Source organism: Nanorana parkeri, unplaced genomic scaffold (genome assembly GCF_000935625.1).
Source record: "Nanorana parkeri isolate BGI_ZX_2015 unplaced genomic scaffold, ASM93562v1 scaffold112, whole genome shotgun sequence".
Lineage (NCBI taxonomy): Eukaryota > Metazoa > Chordata > Amphibia > Anura > Dicroglossidae > Nanorana > Nanorana parkeri.
Genome location: NW_017306380.1, coordinates 1,321,752 through 1,342,294, shown reverse-complemented (window position 1 = coordinate 1,342,294; position 20,543 = coordinate 1,321,752). Strand labels below are relative to the sequence as shown.

Below are 20,543 nucleotides of genomic sequence, written 5' to 3'. Positions count from 1 at the left end.
AAGAATTTCTGTTCCATACCCAGAACAACAGAAGATTAATTCCAAGTGAATATATTACAGCCCATACTGACTTTAATAAGATACACAGATATTTAATGAATTTTATGGCATATTACAGGGTGTGCGGTGTTATAATGGAATGCATTATATTCAAACACAGGGCAGCTTTGCCTTTGGAAAATAGCACACATGCTTGTAAATTACTGTTTAGTTTTACTTCTATATTGCGTTTTTAACAACTTAAAGGGATCATTCCAGCTCCATAGCTGAATACATATATGAAATTCATATACAAGAATTATTATAACTCCAAAAAGGGCATAGAGTAATTCATATGATTCTATTTGTCACCTTCCCTTTCTACAAATATATCACTACATAGCATAAAGAGGTCTTTATATTCAGTGTCACTGACTTTTGGCACTGAAGTCAGACTTCAGTCAAAAGTCCTAATCTTAATTCTTTTTCTAGGGTTATCAACTCAAAGTAAAGATGTAATAATCTCAGGTTAACAAAGGGAAGCTAGCATTTACTAATTGATTAATGAGCAGTAACCGCCTTCATTGTTAGCTCAGGAAAGGTTTCCTAATGAAAATTAGCGCCCTGGTGACATCACTGCCCAAATAGGGAAGCATTATTCTTAATTATTGCCTTAATGCCAAGGCAAAAAAAACATGTTTAGTTTATCTCTGGAATACATGCACATTTCCCCATGTTTATCCCTATAAACATGATGTCAGTACAGAAAAATAACTGTTGATGTGCCAGAAACATAGTGTGCGCCTGTCTTCCTCTGTGATGTGACTACACAGCCCTGCCTGCTTCATTTCTGATGGATGACAAAAAACATGGATTTCGCAACAGCATATGTAGCAGACTAAAAGGGAACAATAAGGGAAGATCGTTGTTCGGTGCATACACTTAAGCTGGCCATACACCAGTTGAATTTTTTGGAGTGGCTCCTTTAACAAAAGGCAATAGAAAATGTTACTTTTGACAAGTAGAGGGTTTCTGGCAGGGCCACCCAGGACCCAAATTTTGTCTGGAACCAAGCAAAATTTGCTTTGTTTATGGCCAGCCTTAGTGAACTGATGAATTGTACATTGGACCACATGTTATCATGTTCCAAACAAAAATAATTACATTCCGGTGAAACAGCATTAAAGTAAATCCATTCCTAGCTCATCTCTGGCCTTTAGGACTCTTATACTAAAACTTACCTATGAACAGTCTCTGCCCATGTCTGTGAACGGACGCTATTGCGTTGTGAATTCAGCAAGGTGACTGAGATTCACAAGGTAGAATACTGCACTCTGGGTATCTTTTGGGCTACCAAAGTTAGCTGTACTTTTTTTTTTTTTACAAAAGCTACAGTTCTGCTTTGAATTCTGCATTGCTAGCTGACATCTATGTAGGTTTGATTTCAAACCCCAAACAAAAGCCACTGCCTTTATAAAAATTTCAAACGGCTGCCAAACTTGCATTCCGCTGGCAATCTGTGCAAGTAAAATACTTTCATCTGGCGATTGATTCCTTCTGCTTAAGTTTCGGAGAAGGTAGGTGAAAAGTGATTTTGTTTAGTAGCGCATTAATGTCCTCAAATGACGGAATTATTGCAGAGGGCAGCAGGGGGGAAATTATATATAAAAAGTATTTAAAGTGTATGTCAAGCCAAACCTTTTTTTACTACCATTACTATATAGAGTTGGGAAGAATTGAATCCCAAGTCAAGTTTTTATTGCTCCCATTGGGTAGATTCACCCTCTCTATTTGTCGCGATGACTTTTATCACTGGGACAGAAAGTAATGGGAAATTCAAAATGGAACTGGAACTGGAGGTGAGGGTAAAACCTCAATTGGGGACACCTGTTTTGGTGACAACTGTCTAAGAGGGGAATTCCCCTTTGTAGAGTTTTCCGTTTACTTCCTGTTCTTAAAAGAGGACTAAGGCCAAAACTTTGTTAAATCCTCTTTTGGGTCAAAGAAGTACATTTACTAATGTACTCCTGTTTCCCAAAGTCAGCATCTAGTGGGCTACTTACTGCCTGCTATTTGCTGACAGTGCAGAGCTGCACTGCAGCTGGGAAAAATCTTGAAAATATTGTTGGGATCCACCCCACTGCCTGATTGACAGCTGGCTCTGCCTCTATAGAGCCAGAGCCAGCTGTGCCTACCCCCGCCAATGACTGCTGGAGAACTAGAGAAGGGAGGGGGAGATCCCTTACAGCCACCTAGTGTGAAGACCATGAGCTGAGCGATCAGTAGTTTGTGATTGCTCAGTTGTCAATCTATAGAGCTGGCTTGTGACATCTGCAGTGTCACAAGCCAGCCCTAAGTATTGGGAATAGTACAATTTTACTCTCCCAATACTTGCCCTTTAATGTCTGGCACATGAAGTAAGGGAAATCTTCCCAACAGGACACACATAGCAAAAAACAAACCAACAGTGTTTTTACCCTTTCCTACTGTATCAAAAACATTGGGCTATACATACACTTTAAAAACACACTGTCACCTTGCTCATGCTGGGCAAAGTGACAATGTCTGCGCAAAAACAAATCACCAATGGTTGCAGGGGAGCAAGGAACAGCAGAGGAGCACTAGTTAGGTGAGTAGGAGGGGGTTCCTATGCAGAGACATTGGGGTTGATTTACTAGGCTGCTCACTTTGCAAGGGAATTTGCACATTGCAATGGTATTTTTCCCTTAGCTTAGTGAATGTGGTAAAAAAAACACTTTGAAAAGAATACCCATTCATAGAAAATAAAAAAACTGTATTTTTTTCTTGCACATGATTGGATTAGATATGTCAGCAGAGCCTCACCTCGTTCACTGAGCTAAGGGAAAATTCCTTCGCAAATTGAGGAGACTATTTGCCATTAGTGAATCAACCCCATTGCCACTTTGCCCTACATGGACAAGGTAACGCTGTTTCCTATAACACTTGGCAGCACATCATACTTCTGAACAGCTTCAGTTACCTTAATAGCTTCTATCCTGTTTGTCTTGTGGTAATGGTGTGGAAATATCAGATTCCTCTATAAGTCTAAGACAAGCCATACTGGTGACATTGCATTCTAATACAAGGATTTACTATCTGAAGATAACTTAACCACAATACTATCGTCAATGCAACTATTGTATGCAATGAGACCATAACTGTAAGCATTAAAGACAGACTGATTCCAGAAACAAAGAACAAAAATCAATGCAACGCAGAGAAAACAAGCAAGCGGCTCCAGAACAAGGTATTAACACACAGCTCCACAAAGTCTCGATACAAGAGCACCTATCATAGAACAACAGTATTTGCTGATCTGGAGATATAACCAATACACATCTCTATGTGCTCAGCCATTTAGTAAGCCAGTGCAGCCTCTCCCAGCATACCCTTGTTCTGAAACTTCAGCTGGTGTTCAGATGATGATGGAAAATAATTAAACATAAAAAGGTCTATGGGTAGTTATGCACAGCATAGGTTAAAAATAAGTGTACCAATTTCTAAGTAAGTATTTATGGACTAAATGGCAAGTTTTTCCTTTGCCAGCGGTTCTTCATTAATTAGGTTCATTTATTTGAAATGATTGTGTGCCTGACCACGGGCGGTGTGAGTGTTGTCTCTCTAAAGGGCCGCATGCTCATCACTTGCAACCGACAACACGAAACTCAGCTCGTTATCTGAGTTTTAATTAAGGATTATGTAACTAATTTTTCCTTAACTACCTGGAATATTGCCATAAAAGTTAAGATCATACAAGCTTATATATTTGCTTGTAGATAAACTTACTCATTAATTTACATTGTGTTATATTTGTATAATTGGACCATTGTGCGCACAAGGTTTATCACCGCTACTTCCCGACCTCAGTAATTATATAACTATTGTTAGACTGTTGCCAAGTGCTGATTATTGCCCCCAGAACACAGTATCAGTTAACAATCAAATCTTAAGACGGTGTGCACATATGAGGTCTATTTTAAACCAGTAAATCTGACATTCACCAAACATTCACTGCATTTGAATATTCCTGTGTTTTTAATGATGTTTTGATTCACCACCACTGAATGTTGTGGGAATGTTACATTCACTGCCTGATAAATATGCTCTAGTGTATTTGGAGTTACTATTGTAGTGTGACAGAGGTTCTAATCCTTTAAATAATAATAAATAGTACACACAATGAGGGAAATTTATCAAAACTGGTGCAGACAAAATCTGGAGCAGCTGTGTATGGCAACCAATCAGCTTCTCTCTTTCATTTTCAAATCTTAACTGAACAAACTGAAAAGAGAATCTGGTGGGTTGCCATGCACAGCTGCTCCAGATTGTGTCTGTTCCAGTTTTGATAAATTTCCTTCAATATGTCTATAAACTTTTGCACATGAAAAAAAACAAAATTACTGAAAATTGTTACAGTTTTCACATATATTTAAACATTTGAGCAATCTCATGTTTGTTACTGAATTTTGTGTTTCATCTTAAGGCCTTGTTCACACCGAAAGCGTGTGCGTTCCAGAGTGGTACAAAGCCCTATTTTTTGCGTTTGCAGTGGAACGGAACACTGTCAAAGTTTTGCCACCTGTTTGATCGCACTGCGGGCGGGGCGGGCGTAGAAGCGGTGCCATTGAATTCAATGCATCGCCACGCCCACTCCCGCCCCAAAACGTGGGGGGAAGTTTCTCAGAGATTGCGGTGCGTTCCAGCAGCTAGCGCTCTGGAACGCACATGCTTTCATTGTGAACAAGCCCTAAGGGCGTCTGTGCGGGTGTGCGTACTTGTACGCTGACAGGATGGATCCTGTCTGCGTCCGAGCCGGGATACCCGTACGGACGCGCAGGAGGGTGAACATAGGGCAGCGTACGGCCGTGTAGTCCCATGGAGAAGGAAAAGGGCTGCGTACTAATCACACGCAACACCTGTCCTTCCCGGGAGCTGCCCGATATGGCTGTGCACGCAGCATGGAGCTGTACATGCCGGCCGATTTCTCGTGTAAATGAGGCCTTATAGTGTTGGACTGACAACATTGTATAAGGAAATAGAGATCCCTGAAAGTCCTCTCTGTCCCGCACCCAGTGTGAGCCCTGGTATTCAAGGGATTACAAGAAGCTGAAATACATTAAGGGTCAGGTATTTATATGATGAATTTATTGATTTATGAATACATAATCTAGAAGGGTATATTTTAATACCTGCCTGGAGTCCTTTAAACAAAACAATTCATGCAGCTTTCAAATTAATTGCCAAAAACTCGGTCAATGTTCCAGCCAGATGACCATTTTAGAGCAGATAACTAATGGAGAAAAATTACCATTCAGTATTCTGAGTCAATATTATTGTATTGATCCATTGTATCCTTCATGGAACACAGGTTTTATCACCAACACCAAATCTTCCTTCTGATTGTCCATAAATATAAGGGAATTTTAATGGCTGATTGTGTTTTTCTTAAATATAACGAATAGTTAAATAAATGTAGATGAAGCATCTTAAAATTAGTTATATTTTTTATTGGACATAAATACATCCTCACCCAGCAAGTTATTCCTGCCGAGTAACTCTAATTACACCGTATGGCCATTTGCGGGAGGATATGGAGGCAGTAAAGAGAAAGATGTCCAGTGACAGGAAAATGGCACTCGTAAACTTTGTCCAGCTTATGGCATTCTCTCTCACAACAACAGTCTGTGCTGTTATAGCAGTATTGATGGACGTTAGTAAGAGAGATGAAGTTCATTAAAGTGTGGCAGGATAAATAGCATGGCTGTAGTTACTACACTGAGACTTGCCAGGCACATTACAAGAAAAGAGTGAGAAGATTTTCTTCTGTATAGTTGAAGTTCTTCTTGTATATCTGAATGCTGGGAAAAGTAAGTATAGACATTGCAGGGTGCCTAGCACAAAGGGCAGGATGGGCCTATATAATAACACTTTTCATTTGTGTGAGCAAATGAAAGAAAAATGATTGACAGAGCTGTACTAAAAAGTAGATCTAAACCCTAACTGGACTGAATTTAATTTGCTAAAGCACTGTGTACCCTAAAATTGCCTTTTTCCTTACTTACATAAAATACTGTTTTTACCTTTATTCATCCTTTCCTGTATCTCAGTGCTGCTGACTAGACATGTAAATGTAGTTGCGTTCTAAATGGATATTCGTACAGATTTTGTTAACTTCAGACATTCGAATGCTTCCAAATTTCTGAATTCTAATGCATCCGAATGTGAACGAATCCGAAAGCTCATTTAATAAAAATTCAGATCCGTCCAAATTTCGTTCAAAACCAAACTAATTCGTACATGTGACTGTTCTCTGGCCAATCCGATTTATTGTTTGGCTATTGGGGGTTGCATTACAGGCATGGTCATGTGACTTCATTCTGAAACGAGAGTTCGGACAGATCCAAAATCCAAATAACGAACCGAATCAAATTTTGGATGCCAAATGTAAAAAACTAAATAAAAATCTGAATGGCTCCGAAAAACAATATTTTTTGCAGGGCTACATGTCTATTGCTGACTTCTTTCAGTGTTTTTAAGTCACTTCCTGTCATGGAAGTGCATATGGTCCAGCAGCGGCTGCTCACTATTGCTCTAAACTGGATTCCTGATATTGAATCTCAATTAAACATAAATGTAATCTTCCAACTTTAATTTTTATTAACAGGGTTCACAGCGCAGAACAAGCATTTGCATTAACAGTGTGTTCTTTAGGCCCTTTTCACACAGACGGTCCAATCAGATCCACATGTCATGCGGATCTGATCGGAAGCTTAATATAACTCTATGGGCAGCTGGATGTAAACAGACATGCAATTGTGTTCATCCAATTACCCCTGACTCTGTCTAGGTCTGGAAAGAAAAATAGAACAGAGTTCTGTTCTGGCGGACCTGATCCTGATGGTTCGGAGGTAAATGGATGTAAACAGGCACATCCCCGCTTACATCTGACTCCCAATAGACCTAACGTGGGTCCGTACAGCTCATTATTTTTCTTCATTGCAAGATGGAGGAGAAAACAGAATGGACATGGATGTCACAAAGAGTAACGTCTGTTCTGTTATACCCTGATTAGTAGGGAATGCATGCACAAATCCCCTGCTGATCGGAATGGACGGTGCCTGTGTGAAAGAAGGCTAAGACATTCCTTTTTAATAAGAGTTACATACTATAACATCTAGTAGTAATGAGCTGTTTCACCACCTGTCAGGATCCAGAGCACCCCCAGGTGGTGCTGAAGCCGGGTCCTGCAGTTCCTGTGCTCGCCTGCGGGTGTCTCCAGCAGCCAGGAACTGTAAGGAACCTGCAGCTCCGGTACTCACCTGCGGGTGTGCCCCAGCTGTGACTGCTCATCCCATCACCTGGTGCTTCCTGAGAGGGTATCTAGGCCCTCCCTGCAGTCAGGAAGCTGGGTCAGTATTGTGTTGCTAACCTGACTGATGACCTTGCTCCCTATCTGAAAACCTGTTGTCGACCCGGCTTGCACCTGACCACTCTTCATCAATCCTGTTCCTGTACCGCGCTGCCCTCCTGTTAACGACTCGGCTTGTACCTGACCACTCTTCTGGTATCCCGAGGCCTGCTGTACATCTGCAGGCCTGTTACCCCTCTTTGTTGGGTTTGTAGTTTTGTTGATGTGGAACCAATAAACTGTGCATATAACCCTATCCTGTGTGGGCATATTAATTTGGTCATCCTGTGTGGGTACCTGCATGTGGTGTGAGAACGCCTGTGCAGGGTACCCTGACACCACCCAAAGTCTGACAAAGATTCCATAAAGGATCATACAAATGTACAATGCATTAAAGAAAAAGTTGATATATAAATCTAATCTTTACATTGATAAAGTGGCCAAAACTGCTAAATATGTGTCCTTCTATATAGGTGGTATAGCATTATATTATTTAACCTGCTCCCTTATATTATGTCAGCATGGTGCCTGGTATACTACAGGAAAGTCTTATATCTGCGATTTCTTTAGTGACTTTGCCTTTGGTACAAAAAAGCTCTAAAGGAATTTAGGGATGAAACACTTTCCCTCAATCATGTACGTTTCAGTCACCACATGGATCAATATTCCTGATGGGTAAGCTTGAATTATATAATCACCATGCATGATCCCTGTGGGTCAGTGAACCCTGCATTCTTGCAGTGGCCAGAAAAATTATGTAAACACTGCATCATATGGAAGAAGTGATATGAGGACAAATAACAAGACAGCACAGTCTTGCATGATCCAGCATATTTAAAAGCTAAGTGCCTTGGCTGCCACAGTGCCGGCCCTTTTTAGTACTAAATCATAACTCTCCACATGGCATTCCTCAGCTTGCTTTTACTGGTCATCAAAAACATGCTCACGTTCCTGATTTACAAATGTGGCGCAGGACACCATGTGGTCTTGTCATAACACTATGCCCTACCATGGCATCGGTTGAACAGCGCAAAAATTATTTGGAAACACCGCACAGGTCTTTCCCTGTGTGAACAAACTTTCAGCTGGTTGTCCACATGGCTTTGTTTCCATTGTAGTCTTTACTTAAATGCGAACTATGAGGTGAGTGAAAATCACTCATCCTCATAGTTCGAGCCGACGTGTGACAATGAAACTGCCACATGTCGGCTCAATAGATCGGGAAGTGAGGGAACACATACCGTCGCTCGCTCACGTGTCGATCATCTCCCTGCAGAGAGAGGTGACTGTCAGTCACGGCTCCCTGCAGGGATTCCTCTCCCCCCTCCCCGCTCTGATCCCCCAGGGGAGGGGGCGGGTACAGCTGGCTCTGCCTCTAGATGGGCAGAGCCAGCTGTCACTCACACAGAGAGCAGACTGAAGACTGAGAACAGAAAGAATGGAAACAATAGCCGGAGTCAGGATATCAGTCAGCCAGAGCCAGGGCATACACGGAGAACAGGAACAATAGCAGACAGAGCACTCTGTAGATCTGAACACACACGCAAAGGGTGTGGTCTACATGGACCAGCTGATGGTTAAATAGTGAACTGGTGTTGCATCATCACTCTTAAGACAGGAACTTGCCAGGAGTTTGCTAGAGGTTGCAGAATGATGATGTTTACGGGTTTGGTCATAAGAAGGCGTCAAAGAGGAACAAACAGCGTCAGACAAAGATGAAGAAACCCTGTCAGATAGTAGGAAAGGCAAAGAAAAGTGGTCTATGAGACCGTGCAAATGAAATCCAGTTCATTGTGTACATTTATATTTATATTGCTGTTGTTTGCTGCATTGGGATGGTGAGATTAAATTAATGGAAGCTCTTAAATAAGCTAGATATTTTTTGTGTTAATGCCAAGGAAATAGAACATAGGAGTAATATGTGAAGCGGCACCTTAGAACAGTGTGTAGCTCTAGTGTCCCTGTGTGCTTCATTTACTTGATGGACTTGTTGGCAGGTATCCTCACAGCCCGCATATAAAGGTTACGTTGCTCCAGATGAATTGTACCACGTTTACCTTTGTCATGTGTGAAGGGAGCAATTATTTTCCAGTTTGGAGAAATGATAGACAACGTGAGGAAGGCTGCTACAAACCCAGCTGCATGCAGGTGAATAAAATGCTAACGCTTCTGGGGTTCACGTATAAGGCACAACAGAACAAGACAAAATTATTATGTGTAAAGATCAGAACAGCCCACCAAGGTGCCGGTTGTCAGATAAACAAAGACTAATGTAAAAGTGAAAAAAGTTCATTTGCTGTGGTAAGAAATGTCTAGGATTAGAGTAGGTGTACAGAGTCGGTTCTGATGAAATGCTGGGACTTCAAGGGGCTTTACACTTTCCTTTAGAACTGCCCCCTGCTTCTGGCCAGCGGGAGTCCCTCTCACTATTTAACATTGAGCCCTTAAAGTGACATTAAAGGATAATTTTTTTCCCCTCCCCCCAATGTTAATGTCAGCACTTACCTTAAATGATGTCTCTTAATCAGATCTTCCTCTTCTTTCCTGATGTTTTTATCTGTCCCTCCAGCGGTGCGGCGGCTCTCCGATCCAGCGCTGACTCCTCTCTGCTTTCAGGCACCTCAGATCCAGCGGTGTCTGCAAGCGGGTGCACGCGTCCATAGACTTACCTTGCGTATCTGCTCGTCTCCCGGCCGAGAATCCGAACTGTGCCCGCCCCAAGATCCTTTGCGGCCGCCCAAGCAGTTTCGAATTCTCGGGCGGGAGCGCGCAGCGAAAACAAGGCAAGTTTAAACCTGTTAAAGCAGGGTTTTTTAAAAAACTTTTTCCATATATCTACTGCTTGATAGCAGTAGATATTGGCAAAAAACGGAGGGTTTAGAACACCTTCTAGTGGGTTTGTGGGGCCTATCTCATTTCAGCAATGGCAAAGTGAGAATCTTATTTTTTTTACCTGACCCAACAATCTTTCTTTTGATTCCGTTTTATGTATCTTCGGAGATGTGCAACATTAAACATAAAGCAGAACTCCAGTAAAAAAATAAATTAAAAAAACTGCCCAAATAACATTGAAATAAAAAGCTGTGTTTGCTGCAATACTCACTTTAAGGTCGAAGCTGCCTGCTGCAGTACATCTTTTCTGCCACTAGATGTTCTCAGTCTTCCTGGTTCAATGAGTGCAAAGCAACCTCTGAGCTCAGGCTGTCCTGGACCCGCCCCATGCCTGTGACTGGATAGTAAAAGGAGAAGCAGCATAGTGATGAGCTCATCTCTCTGTCACACTGTTTTCTTTTCCTGTCAGCATGCTTCTTGTCAGCACATAAACTGATTGGCTCCTTGTGCTGCTTCTTCCCCTCACTAGACATCCTTAGTCTGATGGCCAGCAGCATCCCACCCATTTTCTCCTGTGACTGGACAGTGAAGTAGAAGCAGTAGAGTGATTAGCTCATCTCTCTGTCATTCTGCTTTCTCTTCCTGTCAGCATGCTTCTTTTTAAGACATGAACCGATCAGCTCCTTGTGCTGCTTCTTCCTCTCACTCTCCAGCACTGCTGTACAAGGACATCAAGAGGCTGATACCAGGTCAGGCACTTACACTGCTTGCATTTAAAAAATACATTAATGATGTATTAGTAAATACAGAGCTGCATTCATTTGTATCTTTTATGTCAGTCTAGAGTTCAGCTGTAAGGTAGGTTTACTAAAAATGTTGTGCGGGCCTCCAGGTGGGAGAGATTAAATATTGGGGGCATTGAGTTCAAGTTTAAAGCTGTCCACACAGATTACAATCTGATTGTACAATTTCTTTTAGAATCTACCAAAAAACTGTAGTCATGAATGTGGTTTTCATTCGGGGGAAACTTCATTCATTCCAAAATCGAATGTTAAAGTCAAACAAAAAAATTAAATCGCTATTTGTCAAGCCTCATATAGCATTATCGAATGTTCTGACCAGATTTTTTGAGTGAATGTTTGTATAAAATTTTAACCCCGTATACCCAGCCTAACTTTCTACATATTGGACTGAAAAGTAGAAGTCCTGCCAATAGCCAGAGTCGCTTCTTGGCTGCTTAATTGCATCTGACAGATAAAGGATTGGTGCAAGGCAAAGTGCTAAGCACTGTACTTACCTAGCATAAGGTTGGATTACTGATGACATCCTACAGAGCTGACGGATTAATTACACGTCTAAACAGAACAGCATCACTTAATGGAGCCCACACTGGACATTGAAAATCAAGGACTAGAACAAGAATTAGAAAGGTATAATCACAGAAAGGAATAAGAAATCCCAGCAAGCTTAAACTGACATTAAAGTCAAAAGATATTTGAACTATTTCAGATGCTGGTCCCCTGAGCACTGGTACTGATATCCTGTTTAAGGGTGGCTCCTTTCCCCTGCAGGTTCCTATGGAGCCACCCTTGTGTGTACTAGTAAGCAAAGGCAAACCAATCCCTGTTCCCTTCTCCTGAAGTTTTCTTCCTCTTACCTTGATGATGACTGTAAGGCTGGCCATACACTGATTGATTTTTTTTTTTCGTTCAACCCTTGGGATGAACGGGGAAAATAGACCCGATTCCTCCATCAACACTAACAGCGTGTCGATCGGGGAATCCCGCTGTTTACATACAGCGGCTGCAGGTACAAGTCAGAATATCCAACCAGAGATAGCTCATTGGCTGCCGGCTATGCTCAATTGAAAATTCTCCGACCAGCTCCCTCAATCAGCTGATCGGGGGATGCCGATCAAAAATAGTATGTTCCTGTTTATTCATAATTGTGGACATAGTAAACATACTCTGTCCTCATGTTATGAATGAACAGGGGCACTCAGTATAGAGGATTCCTGTTCATTTATAACAGGGGCTGCAGAAAAAGAGATTGAGGGCTCTGTGTTCTCAATCTCTTTTTCTATTTTAAAAGGGAAATATCAGGGGGCTGTTTAGACTCCTAATATTTCCCCAAAGCCCCTAAAAGTAAAGTAAAAAAATATTTAATAAAAATGAATAAATAAAAACATAATATATTTGAAAAATTAAAATGTTTATAAAAAATAAATAGAAATAAAATATGGGTATTATATTAATGAAAGCTGATCATTATAACATTAAAAACATCTTTTGGACCTGGTACCTAGTAGGCTCAGGTCGTTTATCCCAGGCCACGCAGGTCAATGCTTCCGGGGCTGCGGAGAGGTGGGTTCCTATATCCATGTCTGGTGGCACTGCCCCACGGTACGGACCTTTTGGGCTAGAGTCTTTGCCTTCTTGTCAAGAATCATGGCTCTCACACTGGCACCAGACCCAAAAGTCGCTCTACTTAACCTGCCCCCTGAGGGTGTTACGCCTAAACAACATAAATTCATACTCCAGGGCCTCACAGCAGCCAAGCAGATAGTGGCGAAGTCATGGCAGTCTGCCACAGTGCCATTTGCGGAGCTGGAGCACAGGCTCCAGTGGTTATTTTCGAATGAGCGCCTCACGGCACGGTTGACCGACAGGGTCCCTCGCTTTGAAGTGATCTGGAACCCCTGGATTAAGAACTTACAGACACACTCATTCGATACCAGTCTGCTAGCACTCTGAATCTAAGGCTAGGACGCCCAATCTCATACCGCCACAAAGGGTTTGAGGTTATCCCAGATTCCCCTCACACCAGCCTACGCTGTTTTGTTGAACTCTATTCCCTCCCCTACCTACCCCCCTTCCCATGCCTCCCATGACCCCTTCCCGGAAGTATGGAGAGGGCAGTGTATGGAAAGTACACGACCCCCAACAGTCGCTATCACTTATCTCTGTTTGAACCAGAATACTAGATGTTCACCGCATGTACTAGAACAATAGTTCGAAAATGTTAACTGGCTATGGATAAACTCACAATCACTGTATGGTGCCTCATAGGCACTAATACTAGCACAGTAGAAGAAGAGGCTCACTAACGTTGCAGTTCTGTTATTATCTGCGAATGTATACTTCTGTTCTACATGCATATTTCAGTATATTGTAAAACAAAAATAAAAACTTTCTTGATTGAAAAAAACAAACAAACATCTTTTGGAATTAAATTGACCTAGCAAAGATTATTTGAGATTTTAGTGACCGGATTTATGTGTTTCCTGTGGACCCTTACTGGTTATCTAGGGAAGGCTACTCCATCTGCTTCACTCACAGTACTTTGGTGGAACTATAATTCTTCATTATTAGGGCAATAACATTACAAGGGGTATCTCGCTATAATCCGCTATCCTGGTCCCTCTAAGCATCATCAAAAGGATGATTTTTTTTAATAGAATCCCACCCACTGGAGGTCAGTATAATAATGGGTGGGGGTGGGGAAACTTTGTAGGAGAACCCTTTTTTAATAGTTAAAGGGTATTTATGGTCAAAAACTAAGACAAAATCTGTATTTCTTTATTGAATTTCTATAAGTTCTATCCCACTCCTAATAACCATATCCATCTAGAAGTGTGTAAACGTACTTATTCAAGATACCTATAGGATGTACTTCCCCAATGAGTGTACTGACACAATTTCACCCGGCCCTGTGAATACGCACTTCTTTGTGTCACCACTCTTGCAAAGCCTGCTGTCTATATTACAACTCAACATCTGAAGAATGTAACATTATCATTGCTTGCTGGACGCAGTGCATTATGGGATATGTAGTCCTAAAAAATTGAGACTGAATCACATCAAGCAGCAGGGAAGGAGACACAAAGCAAACTGAGACTGCAGAAATTGTTGAAAGTGATGGGCAGACAGAAGGCAACACTCGCTACATAAAAGGGATTTTTTTTGAAGTAAGCTTTGATTGTATTATCAAAAACAACTCTAGTATGTATTCCTATCACAGTGCCGATGTTATAACCGGATGGTACATGCTGGGACTTTAGAACGCAACTGAATTAAGCCGGCCTTACACCTACAGATTAACTACAGATTTTCTATGGTCAGATGGAAAAAGTGCAACAGATTCCTCCATCTACGCTAAACTGTGTGGATGGAGGAATCTCCCACTGGGCCAAGCTTCAGTATCTTGCTTGTAGGCCCCGCTGGCTCTCAAAATACCTGAACAATCTGTTTGGATGCAGGCATTGATCAGGTGTTTTCATCTATAGGTTTATGGTCAGCTTAATTCAGTGTATGGCCAGCTTAATTCAATTTCCTGCATTCCCAGTGTGCTATGCATCTCTTTCCCTGCTGCTTGATGTGATTCAATTTCTCAAGACTACATATCCCATAATACATTGCTTCCAGCAAGCAATGATAATGTTACATTGTTAATATGTTGAGTTGTATTTCCATTTGGTCGCCGACCCTCGGTCCCGCCGCCTCTCCCGTCCTCTCTCCCGTCCTCTCGGCGTCTCTCGTCACCCACGCTGCTGCGTGCGCGTGTGTGTGCTTGCTCTCACTGGCAGAAATCCTCCACATCGCCCTCTCTGGTAGCTGTTGAAGTTTGAAAATAAATATAATTATTAATAATAGGGCTGAAACAACTGAAACACATCAGCTGCCATAGTTGGGAACTGCTTCTAGTCATGGTAGCGGTTGACTTGTGAATAAGAGTTTTTGGTCAATTAAACAAAATCTGTGTTTTTCTTCGCACAGATCAAGAAAACCCAGCAAGCCTGTAAAATAACAAAAGACCAAACGCTTATCAAGCAGCACTCGTTGGTGTGGTGGAAAGAGCACAAGCGACTGAGCGATAGTCGGTAAGAGGGTGAAAACCTGCAATTATAATGTGACTGGGCGCTAAACGTGTAATTTGTTCGGTTCGTGCGTTGTTCTCCGACCAGCAATCTGCCTTGGTTTAGTAATATGAGATGTGATTGTTCTCAGCATGAGCAGAATATGTTCTGACCCCATACTTTGGATCACAAGAGAACCTTTATTAATACAGCGATTTATAAAGCAGATCTAAACCCACCTGAAAAAAATCTCATATAAACTTTAACATTTTAAAGCAGAACTTCATCCAAAAATAACAAAAGAGAAAGAAAGAGATAATAGATGAAATAAGAAAACCAGCTTTTGCTGCAAATATTTACCTTCAGTCCAGAGATTTCCCCCACAGTAATTTTTTCTGCCACTAGATGTTCTCTAGTCCAATGGCCAGCATCATTATACCCACTTCCTCTAATCCCAGGTCATCCTGGACCGACCCACAGCCTGTGACTAGGCAGTGAAAGGAGAAGCAGACATAATCTCTCTCTGCTCTCTCTTCCTACCAGCATGCTTCTTGTCAGCTCATAATATGATCTGCTTCTTGTTCTCACACTCCTGCTGTACAGGACTGCAAGAGGCTGATACTAGTTGCAGTTGCAGCTGTTTGCATTTAAAAAATAAATATTCAAGGATGTGTTAATGAATACAGAGCTGTATTATTTGTATACAGGATTTATATAGCACCAACAGTTTTCAGAGCGCTTTACAAATTATGGGGACAGTACAGTTACTACACAATTCCATGCAAGAGTTGTAAGAAAACACATTACTGTGTTTGTAGCAACAACTTCTGCAGTATACAATTTCGGTCACTAGATGGCAGTGTTTATAAGTTATGTTATATATCTATGGTATACTCTGTTGTATTGAAAAAGGTAGAGAATAAAGCTGTGGCTTCCTTCCTGTTTTCAAGCCATGTGCAGCATGCCTATCAGACTGTGTGCTTGTGTTTCTCTGTGAGGCTGTGCAAGAAGTACCAACAAGAGGATTAGAAGCACCCTGCTTGAGAGAGTCTACAATCTGAATTAATTTGTGTCTTTTATATCTCCATAAAGTTTGACTTTAACGTGACTTCAAAATTTTTACATCTGCAGCTTTTATGAACAAAAAAAATAACTGGTGATCCTGCATGCAGGTCATTGCTCAGGAGCTTGTTTTGAGGGTGACAGCCGTCTCTCACTTGTGCTTCTGTATTGTTATATGCATGTAGCCCGTGTCCTTGATGGAGACACAAGCGGCTGTGCTGACACACTTTGCGCAGGCATGGTGCATGGCTGTCATTATCAGGTCCTCAGCAATGATGTGTAGCCAATGCTGGAACCAGTGAATATAAATATGAAGTGGTTACACCCCAGGATGGCAGCGGCATACTTTTTTCATTGTTTTAAAAAAACAAACAATATACAGTATATGTCAACAGGGGCGTCCCGAGGCTGGGTGACACCGGAGCGGTAACCGTGTGTCACCCCGCCGAGACGTCACTGCGCACGTGTATTCTGATACCTGCCGGCGGCCATCTTGGTGATGGACGCCGGCAGAGAGAGGAGGGGACAGTCACCCGGCGGGATAAGGTATGCCGCCGGGTCCCCTCCTGATACTGTCGGGCGTTCGGTCCATGACCGAGCGCCGGACTTTTCAGAGGGGGGTGACACCAAAATGACTGTGAGTCATTTTGGTGTCACCCCTCCAATGGTGTCCCCCTCGTGCGGGCCGCACCCCCCTTGTGACGCCACTGTATGTCAAGATGAAAGAAAGGGTTAAACAGCATTTATGAATCTGTAACTGCAAATTAAATGCCTATTCATCCAAGATACACAAATTAATTGCATTTATTATCATTGTCCAATTTCAATTCATCTGTTATCTGACTGATCATTTTAGGGAAAAAATGGAATCTCAGCTACAGATCTTCCTGGAGGAGAAAAGTACATTTTGTCCTTTTTTTGCAGATATTGTCAACTTCGGTGAGTAAATCATGAAGTGCTTCATTCTCCGTATACGCCTTGCATGCGGTGTCGTGTCATTTGCATGTACAGTAAGCTGCTATGTTTGATGATCAGAAAATGACATTGCTGCGCTACATGGCCAATCACAGAGGTCACCCAAGGGCAGACGTCTGTGGAAATGCCGCAGGGTATGTCATTCAATGACCCAAAGGCTCAGGAATCTGCTAGGAACATAATGCTGAGATGAATAGAATGGCAGAAAAAGCTGCTTGCCAATCAAGACTGAAATGAATGGAAAGCAGTATTATATTAGACATTACCATCCAGCATCCCGTCCGGCTCTGGTGAACACCGCTGTGGCTTTTTTCTTCTACTGGGGGAAATATGTAGGCAGCCTTCACTCACTTCTCCTTCAGGAAATTCTAGTTGCCTGGCTGTCATGCTGTGATGTCAACGTGAAGTAAAAAAATTGTAACATTTAAAAAAGGGGAAATAAAATGACAACCACCTCGATGCAGCTTTTTTCAGTAGCTTTCCTCCCCTTACCTTAATATATTAAAGGCTCAGTTGAAAAAAATTTAACATTTACCACAGCATACACATCTTTATTTTTAATCATCTGCCTGTAGATTTTAAATCTCTTAAGACCAGCAGAATATACCACGCACTTTTTTGAAAATAAGGATCCTCATGACTAATGTTTCTAATTGACAGTGGGTTTAAGAACTGGGAACACATATAGCGGCACATTCCTTGTTCTCTGTTGTGGTTATTAGCATTCTCAGGACAAGGGGCATTTTACATTACATTACATCTTATAAAGCCTTATGGTGGTCTCAATTTGGGTTAAAGGCCATTTCCACCTTTGGCGAGGTATTTTTAAAAAAAACATATGACAGCAATGTACACCGAGTGAACATGAAGCAGGCATATGCAGTTGCTGTATATGAACACAGAAATTTAAATTTTTTGTTAGCTGTCCTTTTCATTTCCTCATGGAAATGGCCACCTCTGTTTTCTGCAAGCAATCTGTTTAAATAACAACTGAGCTCTCTCCCCCCATTTGTTAGTATTCATAGTGGCAACCACCCTCAGCCAGTGTATTGTTACCTAGAAAGGCAGAGCTGGTGTGCAGTGATCTTGTTACAATGAGAACCAGGGAGGGGGACAGCTGCTTTACAATCCGACCCCAGTGTCAGACTGAGTTTCCTGTGGAGAAAATGTTTTAATTTGTAGGACTCAGGGCTAATAAAAAGTCCATAAAAAAGGAATAAAGCCTGCCACGTGAGTCATTAAAATGTACATACATATACATCATCACTGCACCTCTGCATTAATACAGTAAGTGCTAATCACTTACAAAGGTAGAAATGGGCTTTGAAGTCTATCTGCGTGTTTTAAAGGACCTGTATTGAGAACATTTGCAGACTAACATTTCTGAATTGTCCTTTTAAAATGGCTGTTGTGCTAATCCAAAGGCTTTTATGCTTTCAGAGTCACCGAGCCGGAACAAGTATGCAGTTTAAGAGTTCTGACTTTGCTGTGACTTTAATAGTTAAATAAATTTAAAGAGTTCCCTAAGAACACCCAGTCCTACGGCAGACTGTTATGCAAATTCTGGTCAGAGCTTAGAGGGTTTCATTTGGTTTGTCACCTCCCACCCCTGACAACCTCCTGTTGAACAGGGATAAGCTTGTTTTCGGTCCGAACACAAGCTCCTTGAAACCTGAAAGCTACATGGGGCCACCTGCCGAATCAGCTGCGGGCCTGGACATTGCCCCCACCACAGCTGCACATAAATAAAAGGGCAGGGTGCTTAAGCTGATAATGACATTATATGTACACATGGCATATTACGTCAATGTCATTGACCAAATATAGCCATGTGGACATATAAACCCAATGGCGTCACTGTATCCTGCCCATTTGCTTGCATGCAGCTGTGAGTCGAGAATTCCCCAACTGCAGCTGATTTGGCAATAGCGAAAGGAGCTTCCTTCTCTATTTGGAAAAGCTCCTTCAGTGTTCAAGGGGGTTAAGGATCGCACTTGGTTCAGTCCAAGTCTGAGCTCATCCCTACTGTTGACTACTAAATTATCTGAATAGACTTGCTAGCCAGTAGGAAGGTGTAATGGCAAACGGGTGGCAGGCCAGTGTGCAACCTTCCAAGTTCTAGTCAGAATTTGCATAATATTATGCTGGGCGGAAATATATTGAACCTGTGCTAGTACCTGGAGGGGACTGCTGAATAGTGGGGTGGTCAGTTTAACATTTTTAAACTTGGTTTGCTTTAACCTTATTTTATATCAACATTAGTGTCTATTAATTTGAGTCCTAAAATTGTAGAAGAAGCTTAGCCCCCAAAGACTGAGTTGGACATCAGCGATCTCAAAAATGCTAAAAATATGTCCTAATTTTGATGGCTGGCATCTGGTCCACATTTCTTTTTCCCAGTTCCATGAACCTGGGGGAAAGTTGTCAGCTATGAAAACCTGTCTCCCGTCTCTTGGAAATTCCCTCCACAGACACACACACCGTCCCAAGGTATCGGCGTGTGACGTGTGCGGCCGGGGCGAGCACTAGGTCCGCACATGTGCCCTATATAGGCGCATCCGATAAGTGGGGGTAGCCCGTATAACGGACTCCTCCTCCCGGGGCCGTCAGCCTGATGGAACGGCGCTGGTGGGTTAGCCCCGCCGTCCCATCTCCCGCCCACAGGATGGCGGGCCCTCCTCCCGTCAGCGCAATTTTAAAGCCAACAGATCAGGGACATCGGCACCAGCACTGCCTCAAAGAACGATCGAGTCGATCAAACAATGTGGAAGTGCTGGGGTGCAGACCATCCCCAATTAGATGTAAACAGGGGAGTGGCCCGCTAGATCGATCAATCCCGAGTGGGGGAGGGGGTGTCTCCAGAATGCGAGTCATGTCCACCATATGCATTCATCTCACTGGTAGTAGTGAAAACAAGAAGTTAGATAGATAATATAACATACTTTTTAGAAAGATATATGAAAATGATAGGGTCCTTAATATAAATTTGATTGGCAACCAGCTACAGCATACTAAAAAATAAATAAAATAGTAAAAGTTACTGGTGGTAGTGTGCTTATGGTAATAGTGTAGTTAAGCCCATTACTTTAGGTGATCGAAATTAAGGGGTATTGTCAAAAGAATGAAGTGATGCACAGTTGTGTGAGTGAGATGGGTCATGTGACTTTACACCCTATCCCCTGTAAATCATTACAAAACAGCAAGCTTGCCCTAACCATCTTAGACAGCCCTTAAATTTTGTAACCCATAACGACGACCTGGGCAGGCCATCAAAACAGCTCTGTGAACATATATAAATGTTACTTTTTGGGTGTGATATTAACTACGTAGGTGTATAAAGTGATTGATACTATTGGCCATTGGTATGGATACAAAACTATCACCTAATTAGGCGAACTCTACTAAACAACA

The 20,543-nt window shown here is 42.1% G+C and overlaps 1 protein-coding gene across 1 annotated transcript in view; it reads left to right on the top strand.

The window, feature by feature from the left end:
• CCDC148 (coiled-coil domain containing 148) overlaps positions 1-20,543 on the top strand; it is a 120,900-nt gene that overhangs the window by 29,096 nt on the left and 71,261 nt on the right. Inside the window, exons 3-4 of the mRNA XM_018553166.1 lie at positions 15,016-15,119; positions 17,014-17,096. Of these exons, the coding sequence (XP_018408668.1) occupies positions 15,016-15,119; positions 17,014-17,096 (187 nt within the window). The remainder of the gene's footprint in view (positions 1-15,015; positions 15,120-17,013; positions 17,097-20,543) is intronic.